This window comes from Antechinus flavipes, chromosome 5 (assembly GCF_016432865.1).
Source record: "Antechinus flavipes isolate AdamAnt ecotype Samford, QLD, Australia chromosome 5, AdamAnt_v2, whole genome shotgun sequence".
NCBI classification, from domain to species: domain Eukaryota; kingdom Metazoa; phylum Chordata; class Mammalia; order Dasyuromorphia; family Dasyuridae; genus Antechinus; species Antechinus flavipes.
The window spans coordinates 124,550,730-124,574,933 of record NC_067402.1 but is presented as its reverse complement, the minus strand read 5'-3'; the positions used below and the strand labels follow the sequence as shown (position 1 = coordinate 124,574,933).

The window sequence follows — 24,204 nt, the reverse complement described above, 5'->3', positions numbered from 1 at the left end:
TATGAAACTTTGCTCTGACTCCTAGCCCCAACTTATGTATTTATTCTGTATCTACATTTATGTACATGTTTCCCACAACAGAATATATCCATAAGAGAAGGGATAGTTTAATTTTTGTCTCTGCATCCCCCCACACTGAGCACAATGTCTGGCACACAATAAACAATTAAACATTAGTTTAGTAATCTAATACCTTCACTAGTGACAATTATACCATTTCATCTCCCTTATCTAGTCTTGACCTGGATCTACTTAACTTATATTTGAATGAATATTATTCTATAACTCCTTGCCACCAAAAATCTTCTTATCACCAAATGCAGTGCCATTCCCTCCCGCCCCCCCAATACTCCTTTTTAACGGGAAATTCCTTCCAATTTCTTGGCTTCAGAGAAAGAACATTTTTTTTTTAAGTTACCCTCTACTTCTCTAACAATTCCTTCTGTTTCCTTTGCTGCTTTCTTATCCCATTGTCAGCTTTTTAGGATGTTCAACAATGTCCTGTTCTCAATATGTAAACTTTCCCAATGAACTTATACAATGATTGAAATTGCCAGTTTGACTTAACTAGCAACTCTATGTAGAAAGTTTCAAAATCCATACCTCTAATCCTGACCTCTTCTGAGTGCCTGACCTTCATCTCTAGCAGCTTAATGAACACCTTGAACTGAGTATCTAATTAGCACTCCAAACACATTTTAAAAATTTTTTTAAATATATATTTTTTATTATAGCTTTTTATTTACAAGATAAATATGTGGGTAATTTTTCAGCATTGACAACTGCAAAACCTTTTGTTCCAATTTTTCCCCTCCTTCCTCCTACCCCCTCCCCTAGATGGCAGGTTGACCAATACATGTTAAATATGTTAAAGTATAAGTTAAATACAAAATATGTATAATACATATATTGTATACATGTTCATACAGTTATTTTGCTATACAAAAAGAATCGGACTTTGAAATAGTGTACAATTAACCTGTGAAGGAAATCAAAAATGCAGGAAAATGCAGGACAAAAATAGAGGGATTGGGAATTCTATGAAGTGGTTCATACTCATTTCCCAGAGTCCTTTCGCTGGGTGTAGTTAGTTCAATTCATTACTGCTCTATTGGAACTGATTTACTCCAAACACATTTGAAACTGAATCTAACACCCCTCCCCTTAAACTTCTTCCCCAAATATCTCTCATTTCTAATCATTTACTAAATCCTGCTGATTATACTCATCATATATATCATCACTCACATCAGTTCCTTCCTTTTTATTTTGACTCTTATCAAAACTTCATACCATTCATTAAGACTATTACAACACATTTTCTCACCTCAAAACCTCCCTTTACCATAAATATTAATGTCCTAGAATAATCTTCTTTGTATATAGATATATCTTATGACTATAATCTTCATGACTCTTGATTGACTCTAGATTAATGTTTTTAATGTGATTCTTCATGATTGGAGAGGCCATTCATAGCTCTATAATGTTTTGGTGAAGCCATACTTTTCCTTCTTGGACTGATGCTCAGTGTTCCTGTATGGCATAAAGTCTCTGTCAGATGTGTATTCTCTCCCAAATATACGGGCATGGTCTATAGTTCCTGCCAAATACTGTCCTCAGATGATTTCAAGTAATCTTTGCTAAGTGGTGCATTCTTCATCCTCTGGGAACTCTAGTTTAGATGCTGCTTTTTTATCTATAAGAGGAAAAGAATAAGCTTTACCATTTTTCTTTTAGCTTAGAGTCCAAAAGCTTAACTTTAGCTCTTTTAGGACAGCAAACCCATCCTCCATCCAATATCAAACTAGGGAAATGCTTTAGAAGCTTTTCTCCATGTAAAGAAAATCTGCCAGTTTTCAAAGAATTGACTAATATAGATTTTTCCTATCCAAGTGGAAAATTTTCACTTCCGGAGGTCAGTTCCTTGGGAACAGAGATCAGTCAGCCAGTTAGGTAATGCCTGCAGGCATTAGATCTGTTATTTTAACCTTCCTGCTTACCAGAATTAGAAATTTTGTGCCTACCTCTCCCCCATTTGATTTAGGATTAGAAAGTCCTTGCAAACCTATTTAATTTTTGATTGCTAAAATGAAAAAGAAAAATGGCTTTGGAGATAACCTGAGTTCAAATCTCATCTCTGACATTTAAAATAATGTTGGGCATCTCACTTAATCTTATTGGGTCTCATTTTTCTCATCTATAAAATAAGAAAGTTAAACCAAAGCTCTCCAACCCAGTCATCTTTCCAAATCAATCAAGGCTTTCAAGTCTTAAGTATGTCCTAATTCAAATTCTTCCCTCTTCAGGTTTGGAAAGGTAAAGCAAACAAAACCTTTGATGGGACCCACGTGAATACATCTTTCAACTTAATCCTTTAAATTCCTGCTTTTATTTTGTGGCTGGCAACAAATAGTCCTACTGTTTTTACTTCCTCCTGAAGCCTTTGGCCCACTAGAATTTAAGATAAATGGGTAAAATCACCACATTAATGGTATTATTTGTAAACTTAGTCTTTGCAGAATAACCTGAAATGACTATGATAAAAGTGCCAAAAAAAAAAAAAAGTTTTAAAAAGCAAAAAATGGCATTTTCTTAAACATCTACTCTATTCAGGGCATTACAAAGGTCTTACAAGGACAAAAATAAATATTCCCTTTCAGGAGCTTATATTCTAGTAGGGGATATAACATACAGATGAATAGATATAAAATATATACAAAGTAATACTATATACTTTCAAAGGGTAAACCTAGTATGAGAATTCTGAGGATGAGGAGGTAGTAAGGAGAAAAATAGAGTAGAATAAATAAAAAGTTTGTTCTACTAACCTCCAGATTGGTGGCACAATGGATAGAGTGTCCATTTTGGAGTCAGGAGGACCCAAATATAGCATCAGATATTTACTAGTTGTGTGACCCTGGCAAGTCACTTAACCCAGTATACCTCAGTTCCTTATTTATAAAATGGCTGGAAAAGGAAAGAGCAAATCCACTCTGGTATCTTTGCCAAGAAAATCCCAAATGGATTTGCAAAAAGGTGAACCTGACAGAAAGTACTCAATAGCAAGGACCCTACTGATATAAATTGTGTCCCCCTGAAACTGCTTTCCCCCTTTGGGGGGGGAATTCCTGAGTCTCAAACTTTCCCAGCCTCTGGAAGGAGCCACACTCATTCATGATAAGTAATCTCATTCAATTGGAAATCTTGGCCTGGAGCATAGTCAACATCCTTTTTAGTGGCTCAAACTCCCAGTTAAGTAATCGCATTCAAATTTGAATTGAATTGAAGCCCTATGCTTCAGAAGGCTAATAAAATGCAACTCTGAACCCTAAATCTTTGCTAAATCCTAACAGGATTTTGCCTACTGATGAAGATATTTCCTTCTCAGTGTAAACAGATCTTTGCTAATTCCTAAACAGGACCCTGCCCACTAAGAAAGCTGTCTTCTTAAAATAAATCCCCTTTTGCCACAGACTTTGGGTTTGTGGATCTTCGACACTGACCAGAAGGGATTTCTCACCTCCATTTTCCCACCTCATCATTACTAGCTCCTCCACTGCAAAGACAGAATGATAGAGGCAAAGGGACTTAATAAGGAAAACCTACTAACTCCCTCAGTTAACAGCAAGAAGGATTCTATCATTCAGACACAGTAAAACTCTGATCCATTAGCAGTAAGTCTAAACCATTCATCTAGAAAGACATCCTTACTCTAGGAGAACTAATATTTTAAAAACAAAGGTGAACATAAAGTTGAAAATATTTGTAGACTAGATCTTTCCTGGTAACACTGCCAAAAACACCATATATGATGGACCCTGAAGGAGAAACTAGTAATCATTATGGCTCAGTGTTTTGTTTTTGAAAGTAGACATGATCCAGAAAATTTTAATGATAGTCATGAATGAATCTTCATTGATGATCAGTTAAAAGTTATTAATACAAGTTTGGTAATTTTTTTTTTCTTTTTCTTTTGGAGAGGTGGGGAAAGAGGAAGGTAGGAGAATAGATCTGTGATTTCACTGACATGGAGAATTTGCAGTGAGAAGATTCCCTCTACCCATACAGATCATTACTTGTCCATAATTTTAAATCTTAAAGAGTTACCTGGAGCAATGAAATATTAATTACTCTTTCCAAGGTCACCTTAGATGGACTTGAACCCCCCTACCCCCCTCCACCCCACCCCCACTTTCTTAACCAGTTTTCTATCTACAACAGCTCTCAAAACAAAAATGTATAATGCATTTATAAGCATTAGTGATCTATAATGTGGCCAGAATTAGACAAAAGGAACATTATATTAGGAAAATGAAGTAGAGTCCATGCTAAATAAATCAGAAATTTTAGTTACACTATATTTTTGCTTTGTCACTAACAAAATAACTACATTTTTCATTCTCATTGTTTCTTTCCTTTTTCTTTTTTCTTTTTTTTCTTTTTTCTTTTTTTTTTTTTTTTGCCTTTCTCTATTTAAAGGGCAGATAAGAACATAACACAGACCTTCCCTTGTAGAAGAGAGGGGGAAGGCAGAACTGAGGTGAAGAGCGGTGACACATGGGTACAGTCCTTCATCCTGCCCCCAGTCACTACTGGCTTTTTTGGAGGGTAAGGAGAAGAAAAGGGAATAACCATTCATATGGTACCTATTATGTTTCTGGAACTATGTTATATACTATACAAATATTTTATTTGATCCTGAGACTAATTCTGTGAAATAGGTACTGTTACCATTTCACAGTTGAAAAAACTAAAGTAGACGAAGATTAAGTGTTGTCTAGAATCATACAGATAATAAACATCTGAAGCTGGAGTTGGATTAACATCTTTCTGACTTTAGGTCCAGCGCTCTATTTATTCACTGTGTCACTCATTGCTTCTTGATTTCTTAAGGAAAATATGCTTAATAAGGGTTTCAGATGCTCATTCAATCATAATGGAAAGAAAAATTCTTGAGAATATAATTTTTCTATCCTTAGGAATCATTAATGGTTGTTTGGGGATGAGAAAAAAAAATAGGAACCCATGTGGCCTTAAATTATCCACTGCATTCCTAAAACTCAACCTCCTTGGTGAGGAGGATGGGGTGAGTGGATCTAAATGTCTTAGACAGTGTGGTCCCAGAATCCAATCTAACAAAGATCAGTACTAGTTCCGTGAGATTATCTCAAGAATAACTCAAGTTGAAGAGTTGGGGAATAAGATATTCAAAGAGAGAAGTAGATTTCCTGAATAACTTCTCAGGGAAGTCAATGGATCACACTCATAGCTTTCAAGCACAATAATGGATTAACACAACTAAGTAGAGGAGGAAATGGTACTTCATTTCCTGATGTTACTATGAGTTATTCTATCAGTAGAGGACAAAGAAATGGAATTGCCTTTTTAGTAGTCTCAAATGTATGTTTACCTTCTGTGTGACACTATGAATCTGGAAGATTCTGTTTTTGAGATTACATGGGAAAGCTGAGTTTCACTAGAACACTGTAGCTGACAATTCCAACTTCAGTTTCCCCCTGAGAAGACCTTTTAAACTACATAATTACTATCTGAGGTTTCTATATTGGTTCATGGATCCCTGAATTTTTTGAACTATCTAAGTTTCCTATGGGGTGAAATAAGGCTGACTTCTACACTACCCTCTTAAAAATGACTGCAAAGGGGTTAGATTTCAATTGAATTCCTTTCTCCCCAAAGAAAGCCAAGTTGACTTAGAATCTAAAAATATGTGTTGGTGTTCCAGATCCTAATATTTATTAGGTATGAGCTGAGACAAATCATTTAGCTATTTAAAGTCCGACTTTTTATTTATAAAATGAAAAGAGTATGTGGAATAATAAGGTGAAGAACTTGTAGGAACATGTGAATTTTTTTTTCTGTATTTTATTTTCATTAATGTGTTTCTCCTATGACCTGTATAATATGTGCAGATCCATATTTACTTGAGCCTTAGCCAGCTATAAACATATTTACTTAATCTGAGCTGATGACATTTATCAGTATTTGACATTTATCCATATTTAGTCTATTAGCTTGACCACTGTCTGTTTAATTATCTGAAGCTTGAAGGCCTGATTTTCTGTTTCCAAAAATCAGGTGGTTTTGGGGAAACAGAAACCTTCCATTCTAATCTCTCTGTTTAGCAACAACCAATTAGATGCCTCCTCCTCCCCTTCTCAATGTTCTCTTGTGCCGTAATCTCTTGTGTAAAAGCTGTGTATTTTTAGTACTTCTTTAGCCCTTCTACCACAAGCTTTCTCTTTCTTATCTCATGATGGGCAGCTCATCCTCCAGAAGTTTAATAAACAAACTTTCTGCTTTCTATTCTGAGTGATTTCTGAGTAGTCATTTTGGGCAAGGGTCTTCTACATCCCTAACAAGGGTAATGCTTAACTTCTCTTTCAGAAGGTAGGAGACCAAGCACTTGATATGTCATAGATATCATTACCACTAAAACAATGTCTTTTAAGAAAGCATATGCCTACTTTCCCATCCCTCCAAGATCATTATAAAAAGTATTCACCCATGTATCAAACACATTTTTAATGAAAATCTGAAAAGAGAACTGATGGACTATTTATTCTCTAGCAGACTTTTTTATTTAGACTGATTGATTGAAAAGTGAAAAGTACAAAATCCCACTATATTTAATCTTTTTTAACTACAAAAAAGCATTTGATTCATAGGCCAAAATTCCACCTTAAATGCTCTTCTCTAATAAGATTTCTCCCATCCATATTTTAACTTATACGATATCTTGAAAAATATAACATATCTTTTTCAATGACCCTCTATTTATTAATCTCAAACAAGGCAGAAAACAGAGAGTGCTATGCTATTCAAAAGAATCCCAAGACAAGAAGTATTAGAACTGCAGAACCTCCTGACTGAGATTTATCATTCAAAATCATTTGTCCTTACCTACCCACGTAGAAAAAAGGAATTGGGAAAAAATGCCTATCTTTTCAACTATTGTATATAGTTGTATGGATAATCAGAAAGATAGTGGCACAGCATCTGGAACAAAAAAGTGTTTTAAAATGTTCAATCAATACTAGTCAAAACTAGTGATAAACAATAAACTGGGCTCCTAATTTAATAAGTGGAAGACAAAATGTGGGACTCTATTTGGCCACACTACTCTGTTTTGGTGACACCATGGCTCTCATTGAAAAAAAAATTTATATTTTTAATATTGATATTCTTCCAGTGATACTATATACCCATAAATCATGAACACCATGGTTATTTTAAAAAATGGCTTGAGAGTCAAAGGACAAGAAGCAACCTGTAGGGGAACCAGGTTGCAGTGTATTAGCAACGAAGCATCTTAAAACAGAATAAGCACTACATAAATCTTTAGCGAGATGTCTTGCCAGGAAGGAAATGGAACAATTAGGTGGCAAGAGTGAAAATTAACCAAATGGCAGCTTATATGCACTCTTCCTATCCACCCAAAGTAAAGAAATCTAGGAAAGGCCCCCAGAGTGTTGGGTTGCCCCCTCATTCCCAATTCATGACAATTTTTTAGACGTCTATAAATAAAAATGAGGAGGCATAGATGGGTTGCTATCTGTACTGCTTAGAGGTAGGAGACTGAAGTATATGTGTTATACAGTAAAACCAAAAATCTGGGCAGTAATGACTTCAAATTGATATTGGAATTTACAATGACAAAATGATTTGGATACTTTATAAATGCTTTTTTGTTCATTCATCCATTGAGTCCATGCATTTTTTCCCTTACATTTAATACTGTATGAGGTAAGTAGTTCTAGCATTAACCCCATCTGATAGATAAGAAAATAAGGCACACACACAAAAAAAGTTAAATTGTCCCATAGTGGGTGATAGACCTAGGACCCAAATTAAAAGTTTCTCCTTTCAAATCCAGGGCTCTGTGTACTATATCAGAATACTGCCATGAATAACATCCATGTTCTTACCACAATGAACAATGAAGCAAAGACTCATCCATCCAACTCATAGAGCAAATCAACCACCATTAAGTGAAATTAACACAATACTCATTAAGTGATATGAAATAAAAAGTCTTGATTTTCTTTCAAAGAAAAGACTTGAGTAACTATAATTATAAGCTGAAAAAAAAGTAAGTTTCACACTTTGTTGTAATTTATGTTCAGCTTGTGAAACGGTAAATATTTCCACTAAATTTATTTTCGTTGATTTTTTTTCTTCTTCCATATAAAAAAAGGAAAATATAATGTTTAAGTTGCACATTTTGTAATCATACTTGCTGCTTTCAAAAAAAGTTGTTTCAATTCAAATAGATGTTGCTATTGAGAATCTACTAAATATTGTTTCATTCTTCTGTTTTTAATCTTTAATACGATTGACTCTGGGCCCAATTTCAGAAGAAGTAAACAAATAACATTTCAGATTTTTTTTGGGGGGGGGGAGAATGCTTTATTACCTTCCACTAATTTCTCTGAAGTCCTATTCTAATAGTTTGTCATAATTTGGCCATGACCTTGATTTGACAAGGTCTATGAGAACACAATATTAAACTCTGGTAGATCACATTAAGATGGAAAAGTTTTGAATACAGACCTAGAAATGAATTTGATGTCTCCTATCCAAGTTGTTTGAGAGATTCCTCACTAACGGATGCCAGGTTTTAGCAGTTCCATCTCCACATCTCTAGCACCTACCCTCTTTCTCTTTACTCACAAGACCTTGGCTACCCTCGTAGCTTCCTCATTGTTCTGTCTGCCTCAAGTCTCTCCCTTTTTCAACCAATTCTCCCTTCAGTTGCCAAACTGATTATCCTAAAACACAAATTCGAACCATGTTATTTTCCTGCTTGATAATCTTCTATAGAACCCCATTACACCTAGGATCAAATACAAATGTCTTTATTTGTTATATAAAGGCATTCAAATCTTAGGTATTGACTACCTTTACAGGTATGAAAGAAATTGTGAAAAAAGACTGTAACCCATAAAACAGAATTCATTCTTCATGGTGGAACGTCAGGCCCCTGTGACAACTGTTACAGAAATCTGAGTCAAAGGTCTTTTTTATGCCTCCTTACAAGAAAACACAGATTATCTAATTTTTTTTCTCTTTTATCACATAGAGTCAAAAGAATGAAAATTATGTGCAAAGTACTGATTGCAATAGAAATAATAACAATATATAGAAATGCATTCTATGTCTAATAGAAAATATAATAAAAATCTGTCCTATTGGACAGAATTGAATGTTAACACTTTATATGAAAGACATTTCAGTTTGAACCAGTGATTATGAAATATCATTAGAAATGAAAGTTTATTTCTTACTTTAATTTCTTGGTAAAACTTGCTAAAGGAAGAAAGTCTTTTTACTGCTAAGTCACAGAGTCTTATATGCTGGAAGAGTCTAACAACATTCAATGAAGGAATCCTTTCTTTAAGAAAGATATTTATCTGCTCTCTGTCTGAATATATCTCATTACAAAGATAAATATTTAGTAAGAGAGCCAGTTCAATTATGAAGCTTTATTTGGAGAATTCTAATAGTCCCTTAAAAGTCCTTCTTTTTATAATTTTAAATTTAAATCTGACTTACTGTAAATTCTATCTGCAATTCCTAATTTTATCTTTGGGGGTAATAAACAAGCAAAGGAGAAGGTCTAATCTATCACACATATGATTAAAATCACTTATTCACATTAAATGCTTATTTGTTATATAATTACTATTATGTAGCAAATGAAAAAGTTCATTAATCTGATTAAAAAAAAGATCTAGCATTGTCAAATGCTTTATTTAACAGCACAATAAAAATTCATATTAAATATGTATGTATATATGTGTATTATACATTATATGTACATCTATGTACACACACACACACACACACAATGCTTTAAAGTTTATAAAAATTTCTACCACCATTAACTCCAGAATGAAAATTTATCCCTACAAAGCAGGAGCTATCTTTGATTCTCCAGCATCTAGCATACACAAGTTCTTTTGTACTTTGGGTTGTGGGAGAGGGGTATGAAGCAATTTTTTCACCAGTCTAAGGGACCCCTACTTTAAAAATTCCCTCCATTGATGCAAAACAGAAAATTTATATGCTTAGAAAATTAATTGGGACACTGAAAATTTAGGTAACTTGCCTGTATTCACAAAGTCATTAAGTGTCAGATATGTGACTTAAAATGGGGGCTCCTGACTCAAAGGTCAGTTCCCTGTCTATGGTGCCACATTGTTTCTTTCCATGATGGCACTGAAGAAATATCTGTTTGAATAACACAATGAGAGATAGAGCACAAATATTAGTCCAATTTATAGATGAGAAAACAAACATTTAGATGAATTATAAGATCCCAACATTAACATAGAGATCTAAAGTTAGAAGGGATCTCAGAGACTGAGTCCAAGTCTTTATTTGACAGATGGTGAAGTGACTTGACCAGGTTCACTCAGCTGTAAATGGCAACTCCAGGATTCAAATTTAGGTTCTACCATATCAGTAATTCTTAAAGGTTTTTTTGTTTCAGGGCCATTTTTATACTCTTAAATTGCTGAAGATCCCCAAAAGCTTTTGTTTATGTAGAACAAATCTATCAATATTTACAATATTTTTAAAAACCCAAAATATTTTAGCATTATTAAGAAAATGATTTTAAGTTTTAAGAAAGGCTCCTAGGGACTCCCAAAATTCTCTAGGTCATACTTTGAGACCCACTATACTCTATCTATCATGCTACTTTTTTATAATAGCATTATAGAGTTCTTATTTTTGGTTAAATTTTTATTTCCATCTAATATGTCATTTGATTACTACGTAGATCAAAAGAGATATTACATGAAAATATACAATGATGGAGTTTTTTATTAATATAATCTGCATTACACTTATTATGTGCTCCCTCTCATCTCCATTTTTATAATTGTAATGGCTAGAATTCTAGTACTATAAACAGATACTACCAACTAATCAGAAAAGTGCTTTTAAAAATAGACCAAAGCTATGATTTCATTGGTATAGGCAACTCCCAAAGAAGCAAAATATAAAAGATCAGAACATGCTCCTCAATTTTATAATTTTAGGAAGCTACAGGAGGTATTGAGAGGTTATATCACTTGCTCAGGATTAAAGAGCCAGAATGTATCAGAAGTAGAACAAAAGATTCTAAGTCCTAACTCTGAGGCTGTCTCTTTCTTCTATGTCACACTTAATATACTTTTAAAGTTATAATAATGCAAATGTAAATGATATCAAGCAATACAAGCATAATTTGATCAAAATAAATCTTGAGGCAGCTTTAAAAACAAGAAATAAAATTTCTGAAATGAAAATTTGATTAAAATAAAAAGTTGATTAAAATTGTTTTAAAATAAAATAAAGCAGCAAGGTGGATAGACTGACTAGATCTCCAAGAAAACCGGAGTTCAAATCTAGCCTCAGGCAAGACTAGCTAGGCAAGTCACTTAATCTGATTTGCCTCAGTTTCCTCATCTGTAAAATGAGCTAGAGAAAAAAAAAAGGCAAACCACTCAAGTATCTTTGTCAAGAACTTCAAAAGGAGTCACGAAGAGTCAAGCATGACTAAAAAACGATGAAACAACAAGAAAAATAAAACACAGTGCTGAAACATTTGACCAAAATCTATACATGAGTCTTCAGTAGATCTGTTCATTTTTTATCAGTAAGGATGGCCCCCAGTCAGCTTAATCAATAACAATAGTAGAAATAAATGATTCTCCAAGTTGTCCAGTCATTTTTCATACTATATTTTAAGATGCTATATTTTAAGAGCTAAGACTGCAAAAATTACCAGGAAGGAAAAGTCTATTTGCTTGGCTTTAGTTACACCTTTATTGTCTAGCACTAAATATCTCTTGGCTTACCTTAAGTACTTGGTATAAACTAGAAATAAATAATGAGGTGCTGAATTTCTACAAGTTTTGTTTGAGTTTTACCTGCCTTGTCTTTTTCATAGCAGAAGCCAAAACTCGGTATTTTGGTAGTACCTACTTTGGACTATAGATTTGTAGCTAGTAGGTTGTTTTAGTTGTGACCAACTCTTCATGGTCCATCTGAGGTTTTTCAAGGAAAAATATTAGAGTGGCTTGCCATTTTCTCCTCCAGTTTATTTTACAGATGAGAAAACTGAGGTAAACAGGCTCATACAGGTAGTAATTCTCAGAGGCCAGATTTGAGCTCAGAACTTAGTGGCACTTAATTCATTGTGCCACTTAGCTGCCCAGACTATAAATAAATTTCTCTCTCTCTCTCTCTGTGTGTGTGTGTGTGTGTGTGTGTGTGTGTGTGTGGTTTAGCATGGACAAAACTTAACTGTTGAATATTTTAATGAGTTTTCTTGCTATATACTGAATAGCCTTTCATACTGAAAGCAAAATCCCTAATTGTCCTAGATAACAAGGACACAAACATAAAATCTGACTAAGGAAACCTAATTGCTAGTCCACCACACTTTGTAAATCAAGTCAATTAACTTTTATTAAGTTACCATATGCTAGCCCCAAATCTAAAAATCTGAAAAAAAAAAAAAAAAAAAAAAAGGCAACAAAAAATAGCACCTATCCTCAAAGTGCCTACAGTTTTAGGGGAGTGAGGATGACAAAAAACAATATGCAATCAATATATACAAACAAGATATCTACAGGAAAAATTAGAGATAATTATAGGAAGGCCCTAATACTGAGGGTGACTGAGAAAAACTATTTGCAGATAGAATTTTAGCTTTATATCCCTTAATGATAAATAGTAAGGGGCAGAAAACAGGAAAAAAATTTAGAGAATAAGATTGAAAGCATTTCCAATAAACAGTGCATCACAGTATATCCAGCTCTATTCAGTTCGATTCAACAAGCATTTACTAATTGCCTACTAAGGACTAGGCAGGAATTGTGGTAGGCAACAGGGATCAAGAAAGAATTAACAATATTTCAATAAAATTCTGAAAAAATACAGAATGTTAAATTAGGAAACAAACTGGAGCCCCTTCATTTTAGAGATGAGAAAAACGAAACCCAAAGAAATCCAATGACATAACACAGAAGCAAAATGGAAACTGGCAGAAGAGCCAATACTAAGAGCCAGGTTGGTTGATTCTAGGAATGATTAATTTTCAAATGTACCACATAAACATAACTACAAAGTAACGTTTCTCATTTGGGGTAACTATAAGACAATTTAAAATCCAAAATAATATTGTTCTCTGCAAAACTGAGAGGCTATATGATTATTTTGATGATTCTACCATTGTTTAAAACATTTAGGAATGCATTTTTTAGAGGTTTTTCTCAGAGTCTGTGGGGTATATTACTTTCAATAGTGGAAAATTTTTATCCTTTGAGGGTAGATTTGATTTCTGAAAACAGCCCAAAATCATTTAGAGCCAAGTCTGAATAAGGTGAATAATGAAACCAGGCAATACAGCTGTTGTTAAAAAAATGTGGTATGACTATATAGTAATGACATGGAATTTCCTCTGTGTCTGTCTCTGTCTGTGTAAACTGTCTCTGAAGACAATTCCAAAACATCATGAGTAACGACAGTAATACTGGCATAATGCATATCCTACTAATCTGGCTACTTTAAAGGATAGCACTTACTCTGAAGCATGAGTTCTAATGCACATTTTAAAAATAATTTCTTAATATTCAAATCTTGCATGAAAACTATACTTTAAACAAAATGTTGGAACACTTCTGCTAATGTAAAAAAAAAAAACCTTGTAGTTAAGAATAACTGCACAATATAAACTATAGGAATTTTAGTAAAGCATATTTTAGAATATAGCCCTAAGGATTTAGTGCTGAAAAGCAATGTCCAACTAATTCAACCCTTTCATTTAGATGAGTTAGCTCGTAGCCTTTATCTTTAATTATTCTTATCAACATATTCCTGGTCTGATATTTAAAAAAAAAAATCCAATTTTTGGAGTTTGAATATTCTTGTTTATTGATGGCTTACTCCCTATGAAATAGATTCTAAGTGCCTGAGTATAAGGATCATGTCCTTCTTACTTCAACTTGGTATCCTACACTGAGCATCTAATGTTATGTCTTCAACATAATGGCCACTTACCACCACCACCACCCCACCTCATCCCATCCCTCCCCAACCAAAAAAAAAATTTGTTAATTAAATGAATAACTATATAAAGTTAATAGCTTTAATCATTAGCCAGCAGAGGGAACTGGAGAACAATTCTGATAGCTGTTTGTTCGGGGTTTTTTTGTTGTTTTATTTATTTATTTTTTTAAAAGTTTCCAAACTTTTTGTGTCTCTCTGTGACTCCTTTGCTGCATGCTATTCCCAAATCATTCAACCCTAGGTACAATATTGGTAGAGGCCAAACACAAGTTTATAATGTATGTGTTTTTTAGGAAGCTTTACTATAGTTTCAGAAAACAGAATCTGAAATCCATTTAATAAAAAATCGACTTCTAGACAGCATCAATATTTTTAATTGGTGTGTTTTAGAATCAAACTCAAGTGGATGATATGTTTATATTTTAATGTTTAGACATATTTATCCTTCACTGATATTCTCTCTGATTCTGGCAAAGAAGAAATTCGGGGGAGGGGGGAGTGGAGGGGGGGGGGTTAAAGATAGAGAACATTTTTACAGCACCAATGTATTCCAGACCTTATGCTAAACACTTCTGCATTTAATTTTTGATTGCTTAATAGATTTTTTTAAAGCAGTATCTTTAAAGTCAGTAGGAAAATGTCTATATAAATATTCTTGAGCCAAGTATTGATGTTCAAATCTTCTTTTCTTCATCATCAAGTTAAAATCATAGAATACTTGCACTTAAAATATGGTTTCTTTCCTTACCTCTTGAAAAAGGTCACTTAAGTCTTCACGATTTGCCTGCTTTGAACATCCTGGAAACTCCTTAACACAGCAGGAGTCTGGAGGCCAGTCCATTTCTGTCATTTCTAGCCAGTCTGTGAAATACACAACTCCACAGCACTTAAACTGCAAAAGAAAGACCAGCCAGAATCAGGGAATACAAGAACATTTTCTTTGCTCAAAGAAGATAAGACAGTCAGACTTCTTGAATTTCCATATCAACAGGAACTCCATGTCTGCTATCTATGATTATGACATGTATTCTGTATCAATAATCGTAATGTAGTCAATTATAGCACCAATACAGTCCTGAAAATTAATGTGTATAATATACAAAAAGTTGCCAATCAGGTTATCCCTTTAAATCCTTAAACTCTAGGAGAGATTTTTATAAAAATCTTACAGTAACAATAGAACAAGATGGAATTTGATCACTATAATTAAATCTTTAAGTACATTTACTTCCAAGTCATTAGTTTAACTTTTGGCTAAATCTAAAGGTTTCTTATGTCTATATTAATAGATTCTGTGATAATGATGGATAGATCCAAATCCATACCCAAGTTTTCTGTATCCTTTTAATTTGCATGTCTTTTCTTCCAGCATTACATATATCTTTAACAATAAACGTTGAGCCTCCCTTAGAACTTGCTACTTATAACATGCTATGTGCTGGGGAAAAAAGATAACTAAATTGTTTTTTTTGTTTGTTTGTTTGTTTTTAAGAATCTTATGTTAAATAGAATCAAGACAGCTCTGAATAAAGACCTACAGAAAAAAACAGAACAAGTGGAATAAGGAAGACTACTATGTGAACTAGGGAATTACTTACTATCTATAATGAATGGAGGGGATTGAAGAAAATAATTTCTAAAGTTTCTTTTGATTTCATTCTGCGATTTTTGTGTAGGAAAATACTTATGTCAGAGAATTTTAAAACTTTTTTTTTCTTTTCTCTTTTCTTTTCTTCTATAGGATGATTTAGAGGTTATAATGAAAGGCCCAAAAGACTGACCTTTATTATAAGTAAGGTAAACATCATGTATGTGGAGGATTTGAATGAATTAATGCCAAAATAAATAACTCCATTTATAGTACTTGATGATAATATTGCATATCTTCAATCATCAAAAAGAAAAAAAAAGTTTTATTTTGGACTTCATTTTTATCCAAATGTTTTTTTTTTCTTTTTGGCTTTATGGTGGATAGGGGATGGACATATGATTTCATAGTATTATGAGATTCCATAGCTCCATCAATCAGTTTTCTTCATAGGCTCTAATACCCTCATTAGTTTTCTTTATGTTCTTTTTTTATTACAAACACAAACTAAACAAATACAATTAGGAAGTCTTCAAATAAATAGGCAAAAATACACTCTACTAGTGTAATACACTCTACTAGTGTAAGCCTGGGCATTTCAACGAATTTAATATAATGAACCAGAATTAGCCCGAGAAAGGAGTAAAGAGTCCCTACTTAAAAAATGGAGAAGCATCTGGCTGTCTTTTGATCCCCATGTTAGAATAAAAAGACTGATGTTTGAACTTTAATTCTAACCCTTACAATCTATAAGAATATTGACAATTCTCCTAATCTCTCTAAGTCTCAATTGCTTAATATGTAGAATGGGATAATAATATCTCTATTACCCACATCACAGGATTATTAATACAAAGGTACAAAGACAAACCTTTAAGTGCTTTATAAATGTAAGTTGCTATCTTATATACAGTCTCTATACTACCTTTCTAGAAGCCAGTGCTTTTATAAAAAACAGAATTACAAACAACAACAAAAAAAAACTGTGATGTCTCTTATAAATACTGTGATTACAGAAAGAAGAGTCATAAGTAGAGCAGAACAACTGGGGCTTTACTCTAAAACTGAGAGATTTTGACTATAATTACAATCCTTCAGCAATGCTTAGCACTTAGAAAGAATAATTAGTTAAAATTGGAATGTACCAGACAATGGGTTTCCTCCTTGGTTAAAGGCTAAGTCTGCCTTGCTCTCTTTATCTCTCACTTAGTTTGTCTTTGTGAAAAAGGAGGATGTATTCCATATTATTTGTCCCAGATGCAAAAAGTGCTAGATATAGCTCTAGAAAAGGATGTAAGGTGCCATGAGATTTAGAGATTAGTTATTCCAACTTCTTCACTTTATAGATGAGGAAACAGCTTGTAATCAAACAATGAAATCAGAATTTGAATTTATATCCCATGATTCCAAATTCAGAGCTTTATCCAGTATAATATGCTGATCATTAAAGTGAATGCACAGAGGCAAATTTGAAAGTTTAAGTTCTAATATTCTTAAAAGAACAGATAAATCATTTATTAATTATCAAAGAAAAAATAAAACAAGTTGTTTTTTTCTAATAACATTAAGTGCTTTTAAATAACTTGAAGAGAACCTGAATGTTTTTCAAGAATACTCTCTGTGCCCACTCCTGAGAAGAATCCTGGCTATAGTTCAGCAAAAGAATTATAAAAAATTCTGGAAATACTAAAAATAATAATATGCAAGAAGAAAAGGGAAAATAAGGATGGAAATCGCATTTTCAGAAATCTGAGGTATTTATCAATGAAAATAAAAACTTACACACAAAAAAATTGAGTAAGTGTCACTTAGTCTTCATTCACTTATTTCAATGGAGTTCTTACCTCTCTCTGAAAGAAGTTCCAAGCATGAGTCAGCCACCGATATCTAGGTAAACCATAGTTTGTCATTCTAGCTTTCAAAGTGACCATGTCTGACCACTGCACTGGGACCTAAAGATCAAAAGCAAGATAACAAAAATAAATTATGTTCTACACTAAACATACCATCCAACAATATGCATTTATTAGAAAAAAGCAGAATATAACTGATATTTGTTTAATACAAAAATGTGAGTGTCTATACTGTCATTGAATTGTTGACTAAGACATCCACTGAGTGCAGAAACTAGCAGCAGAAGGAAATGAAACAGCTTCACATCCATATTTACATTTTAATGGGGAAAAAAAAACCAAGAGAAGCAACTACCAATAATCACAATGGATAAAAGTATGAGGGCTTTAGTTGACAAACCATATGCAAATTTAAAGAAGGATACAGGTGTTTTAGTCAATCTTGAATTGCCTACTAAAAGTTTTTCAAGTGATTGGAGTTAAGTGGGACTAAGCTGAAAAAGAACTAAGGAGAAAAAAAATCTTTGCTGAATTTAGGAGAAACAATGTATCTAGAGAGAAGAATGTTGTATAGATTACCAAATTCAGTATTTCAATCATCTAAAGTCATTTCATGAGGAAAGTGTTTACAAGCAATATAAGATGGAACTGATTAATACACTTAGCACATTATATTTATATTGTCATGTCCCTGATTAAAATAAAACTAAACAAAGCAAAACCTGACTTCAATTGTTTCCATATAAATTCTATTTTTCTTCGCTATGTTTTGTTCTTCTGCTCATCAACCTTTTGATGATTTCCAATTTTAAAAGTAATATAACAATAACAACTAAAGGTAAAACTTTGTTCAATATCCCCAGAAGTGATGAGCAAATTCATAACTATAGAATTTTTAGAAAAGGAAGAAAACTTAAAGTCATCTAGTCCAGTTCTGATTTGACAACTGAAACAACTGATACTTAAAAGGGTAAGTGATTTGTCTGAGATTATACTGCTAATTGGTGGCAAAACTGAGAAAAAACACTAGGCCTGACTTCTATGCTTGTAGCCCTAAGTCATATTAACTCATAAATCTGGAATTGTTCTTTTATTGTCAAGAGTATTTAATTGCTTTTAAAAGTTCTTTAGTTAGTAAATGAGATAATTTATAGAAAGTGTTTTGCAAAATTTAAAATGTTATATAAATTATTGTTATTTTTAAGTAGTTCTACTTGAATCCCAGGAAATATGGAAGTAGAAGGAAATATTCCAGTGACTATTAGGTTGTGCTGTGTTTGTCTTCCTGTTAACCCTGGTCAATTATATGTGTATAAAATGCAAGCTCCTTTCTAATAGCTACAAGGAAAGGTAGAAAGGTCTTAAATACATGTTCTCTATCTTTTGACCAATGCCAAAATCCTAGCCAGGACAGGAAAAAATAAAACAACTCTAACAATCTAAGGAAATCAGAAAGAAAACTAAATTAGCATCAAGAGGTTGATGAAGGCGGAGGCAAAATGGCAGAGTGAAAACAGATTGGAAGGATTTCAGAAAAGGTCAGTCTCTTTGGGATAAAAGAATGTTAACCCCAGTTCAGACTGAGTCTGAGAAAGCCAGTAAGAGAATCTTAATTACAGCACATCAGCAACAGACCAGTGGGGCAGCTTCCCAATTCCAGCTGAGAAGGAAAATTGTCAGGTAGAGAAAACAGTTAAGCTGTTTTCTGGAAAGAGTAGATTGGCTACCCCCTGCTGTGTGCAAGACACCAAACATAAGGGGCCCTGTGCTCAAAGCCAAGGCTCAGAACTGCTCAGGAAGGTTGGGACAGCACTTTCTTTACCCCAGGAGCAGAACTTTACAAGGCACAAAATAAAAAGAGAAAGAAAATGAACAAGAAACAGAAAAGAATCTTAACCACAGAAAGCTACTATAGTGATAAGGAAAACCAAAATGCCAACTCAGATGAAGACAAAATGTCCACAGAGGAAATCTCAAAAAGGGAGATGAATTGGTCTCAAGCCCAAAGAGACTTTTTGGAAGTGCTCATAAAAGATTGTAAAAGTAGTAAGATAAATAGAAGAAAAAAAAAAAGAAATGAGAGGTATGCATTAGAGATTCAATAGCTTGGAAAAGGAAGGAAAAAATTGACTGAAGAAAACAATTCCTTAAAAAATACAATTGGCTAAATGAAAAAAATATTCCACAATATCTTGAAAAGTAGAATTAATCAAATGGAAAAAGAGGTACAAAAAGTAACTGAAGAAAATCACACATTAAAAACTAGAATGGGATAAATGGAAGCTAATGACTCTATAAGACATCAATCAGCCAAACAAAATAAAATGACTGAAAAAAATGGAAGAAAATGTAAAATTCCTTATTGGAAAAAGAGTTGACCTGGAAAACAGATCCAGAAGAGACAATTTTTAAATTACTAGTCTACCTGAAGGTCATGCCCCAAAATAGACCTGGATAGCATTCTTCACAAGATCATCAAGGAAAACTGTCCTGATATATTAGAACCAGAGGAGGAAATAATTCCTGAAAGAATCTATTGATCACCTCCAGAAAGAGACTTCACAAGGAAAATCCCAAAGAACATTGTTTCAAAAGTCCACAACTATAATCTCAAGATAAAAATACTGCAAGCTGCCAGATAAAAACAATTCAAGTATCAAGGAGCAACAGTCAGGATTATCCAGGATCTGGTGGCTTCTATGATAAAAGATTGGAGGGCCTAGAATACCATATTTGAGAAGGCAAAGGACCTGGAGTCACAACCAAGAATTAACTACCAGCAAGACTGAGAATCATCTTTCAGGGGAAGAGATGGATCTTCAATGAAGTAAGAGATTTTGAATAATTTCTATTGAAAAAAGCAGATGAACAGAAAATTAGATTTTCAAATATAGGACTCAAGAGAAGCATAAAAAGGTAAACAGGGGGAAAATGTATATGTATATATGTATGTATGAATGTGTGTGTGTAACTTGAAGGTAAACTATAACATCCCTAGATGTGAAAATGCTATCTATAATGCTTGAGAACTGTATCTTTTATTGGGGCAGTTAAAGAGGACATACATGGATAGATGGTGTGGATATTAATGGATTCTGATGTGAAAATGCCAAAGGAAAAAAAGGAAGGAAAGAAGACTGTACTGGGAGAAGAGGAAAGGAGAAGTAAAATGGGACAAATTAGATCACATGAAGAGATACAAAATACCTATTACAATAAAGGGAAAGAAGGGAAGGGGGATGAGCATTGTCTGAAGCTTAATCTCAAAGGTTTTGGTTCAAAGAGGGAATAACAATCATTCAGTTGGGTATAGAAATTTATCTTGCCCTATAAGAAAGTATTGGGAGAAAAGAGAAAGAAAAGGAAGGGTCTGGATAGAAAGGAAGGCAGAATCATTAGGGGAAAGGGGTAAGAGAAGGGAGAAAGAGTGACAGAAAGAGGGAGGTATTGGTTAAAAACAAAACACTACTAAGGAGGGATGGGGTAGGAAGAAAACAAAAATATATACAGGGAGGAAAATAGAATGGAGGGAAATACAGAGCTGGTAATAACAACTGTGAATGTAAAGAACTCTTCCTTTAAACAGAAGTAAATTGCATAGTAAATCAAAAAACAGAATCCTACAATTTTTTGTAGAAACATGTGACAGCAAAACTCACAGAGTAAAGATAAGAGGCTAGAACAGAATTTATTATGCTTCAGCTGAAGCCAAAAAAAAAAAAAAAAAAAAAAAGCAGGTCTGATCTCAGATAAAGCAAAAATAAAAATAGATCTAATTAAAAGAGATAAAAAAGAAAACTTGAATCTTGTTAAAGGGTAGCATAGATAATGAAGTAGTAGTGATACCAAACATATCTGCAACCAAGTGGTGGAGCATCCACTTTTTAGAGAAGTTAGGCCAGTTAAAAGAAGTAATAGACAACAAAACATATTAGTAGGGGAACCTCAACCTTCCCGTCTCAGAATTAGATAAATCTAAACATAAATGAAAGAGAAACTAGGGAGGCTAACAGAATCTTAGAAAATTTAGATATGATAAACCTCTGGAGAAAAATGAACAGGGACAGAAAGAAACATACTCTTTTCCTCAGGAGTACATGGCACTTACACAAAAACTGAGTATGTATTAGGGCATAAAAACCACACAATCAAGTGCAGAAAGAGAAATAGTTAATGCTTCCTTTTCAGACTATGATGCAATAAAAATTATATTCAATTATATTCAATAAAAGGGTAGGTAAAAATAGACTAAAACAAATTGGAAATTAAATAATCTAATTTTAAAGCATGAATAGGTCAAACAATAAATCATACAATCAAAAATTTCCACCACGAGAATGACAATAAGATAATATATCAAAACCTATGGGAAGCATCAGGGAAAGAACTAGAGGCTAGCATATTGTGCAGACTGGGCGGGAGTGGTCTCTGTGGTTAGAACAATTACACAGATGACACTGGCATAGACTAATTGCTCTGCCCTGCTTGCAAAACAGTAAATCAGCAGAGAAATCAAAGCCACTCTAAAAAACACCAGAACCTAACAGGATCTGGCCATACCCACCCAAAACCAGAAGTGACTCAGCACAGATCACAGCATGTAGCCCCAATCCGCAGTACGGGGCTTTTCATTGGGGCAGTTATGAACCTGCACAGGAAGGGAACACAGCACAGGGCACCTCTAATCTTCACAGTTGGGGGCCCAGCCTAGGGCAATAGAACTGCCTCAGTACAACTTGCTTCTGAGGTAGAGACACTTCCAGTCTGTAGGAGGCTATTTGCTGGTCAGCTGCTAACATCCACAGCTTGGGCTTTGGCCTGAGGTAATGACACTTTCACTGCTTAGTCTCTAGTCTTAGGGTAGTCGCTAAGCCACACAGCAGGGTTCTCCACTGGGTACTTCCATAGCTTGGCTGTGCTGAATAACTTCCAGTTGGGGCGGGGGAGGGGAGGAGGAAGGAGGAGGGCACTTTTTCCCAGAGCATACCCATACCTCGCTGCTCTTAGTAGCTTGTTTACACATTTCCCTGTATTGCAGAGGAAGCTGGTAACCTCCTTTCCCTGAAGGCAGACCCTAAAGGCTTTCAAAAATGAGTAAAAAAATCAAAAGGACTATTGATAGCTTCTATACAGAAAAAGAACAGATTTACAACCCCCAGGAGACTAATAGCAAAAATCTCCAGACGATACCCCAAAGGGGAATGTTACCTGGTGCCCTTCACATAACACTCTCCTAGAAGAGACCATTAAAAGTCTCAAAAGAGAGTTAGAAGAAAAATGGGGAAAAGGAAAGAGAAGCTATGCAAGAAAGTAAAGACTTCCTAAAATATGCATTGGAAAAGGTAAAAAAATTCCAGAAAGTACGGGGAAACAGAATTTATGAATTGGAAAAGGTAAAAAATCCCAGGAAAGTAGGATTTGTGAATTGGAAAAGATAAAGAATTCGCAAGAAAGTAGAATTTGTGAATTGGAAAAAGAAAATAATTCACTAAAAAAAAAAATTAGTGAAATGGAAAAAAATAGAGCAAAACAACTCATTTAAAAACTCAATTGGATATATACAAAAAGAAGTAAAAAAAGGCTAATGAAGGAAATAACTCATTAAAAATCAGAAATGAACAAATAGAAATCAATGATTCATTGAGATATCAAGAATCAGTCCAGCCAAAATGAAAACCCAAAAAAATGAAAAATTAGAAAAAAGCATCAAATATCTACTTGGAAAAACAACAGACCTGGAAAACAGATCTAGGAGAGATAATCTGAGGATTATTAGACTTTCCAAAAATTATGATGAAAAAAAGAGCCTAAATACTATTTTACAGGAAATCATCAAAGAGAACAGTCCAGATGTAATAGAATCAGAAGGTAAAATAGGCATTGAAAGAATTCATTGAACACCTTCTGAGAAAGTTCCGAAAATAAAAAACCCAAGAAATATTGTGGCCAAATTTCAGAACTATTAGATTAAGGAAAAAATATTACAAACAGCCAGAAAAAATAATTAAAATACCAAGGTGACACAATATGGATCACCCAAGATGACTTAGAAAAAATAACAACAAAGTTCATATGGAAAAACAAAAGGTCAAGAATTTCAAGGGAATTAATGAAAAAAAAAAATCAAATGAAGGTGGCCTCGCTGTACCAGATCTAAAATTATATTATAAAGCAGAAGTTACCAAAACCATTTGGTATTGGCTAAGAAATAGACTAGTTGATCAGTGGAATAGGTTAGCTTCAAAGGACAAAACAGCCAATAACTTTAACAATTTAGTGTTTGACAAACCCAAAGATCCCAGCTTTTAACAAAAATTGCTGGGAAAATTGGAAATTAGAACAATTTGGGAAAATAGGTAAAGAAGGAGTCCTACTAAATTCCTTCTATGACACCAATATGGTTCTGATATCCAATTCAGGAAGAGCCAAAACAGAGGAAGAAAATCAAAGACCAATTTCCCTAATATTGATACAAAAATTTTAAATAAAACATTAGCAAAAATATTAGAGCAATTTATCAGCAGGATAATAGACTAAGATCAAGGGGAGATTTATATTAGGAATGCAGGGCTGATTCAATATCAGGAAAATTATTACTATAACAAAACTAACTGAAATCATATGATACTCTCAATAGATACAGAAAAAAACTTTTTATAAAATACAGTACCCATTCCT

At 33.7% G+C, this 24,204-nt stretch overlaps 1 protein-coding gene across 1 annotated transcript in view; it reads right to left on the bottom strand.

Moving 5' to 3' along the window:
• Nucleotides 1-24,204, bottom strand: part of TSPAN12 (tetraspanin 12) — a 93,082-nt gene that overhangs the window by 14,646 nt on the left and 54,232 nt on the right. The window contains exons 6-7 of the mRNA XM_052000791.1: nt 17,518-17,625; nt 14,834-14,977 (exon numbers count right to left, since the gene is read on the bottom strand). Coding sequence (XP_051856751.1) covers nt 14,834-14,977; nt 17,518-17,625 — 252 coding nt within the window. The remainder of the gene's footprint in view (nt 1-14,833; nt 14,978-17,517; nt 17,626-24,204) is intronic.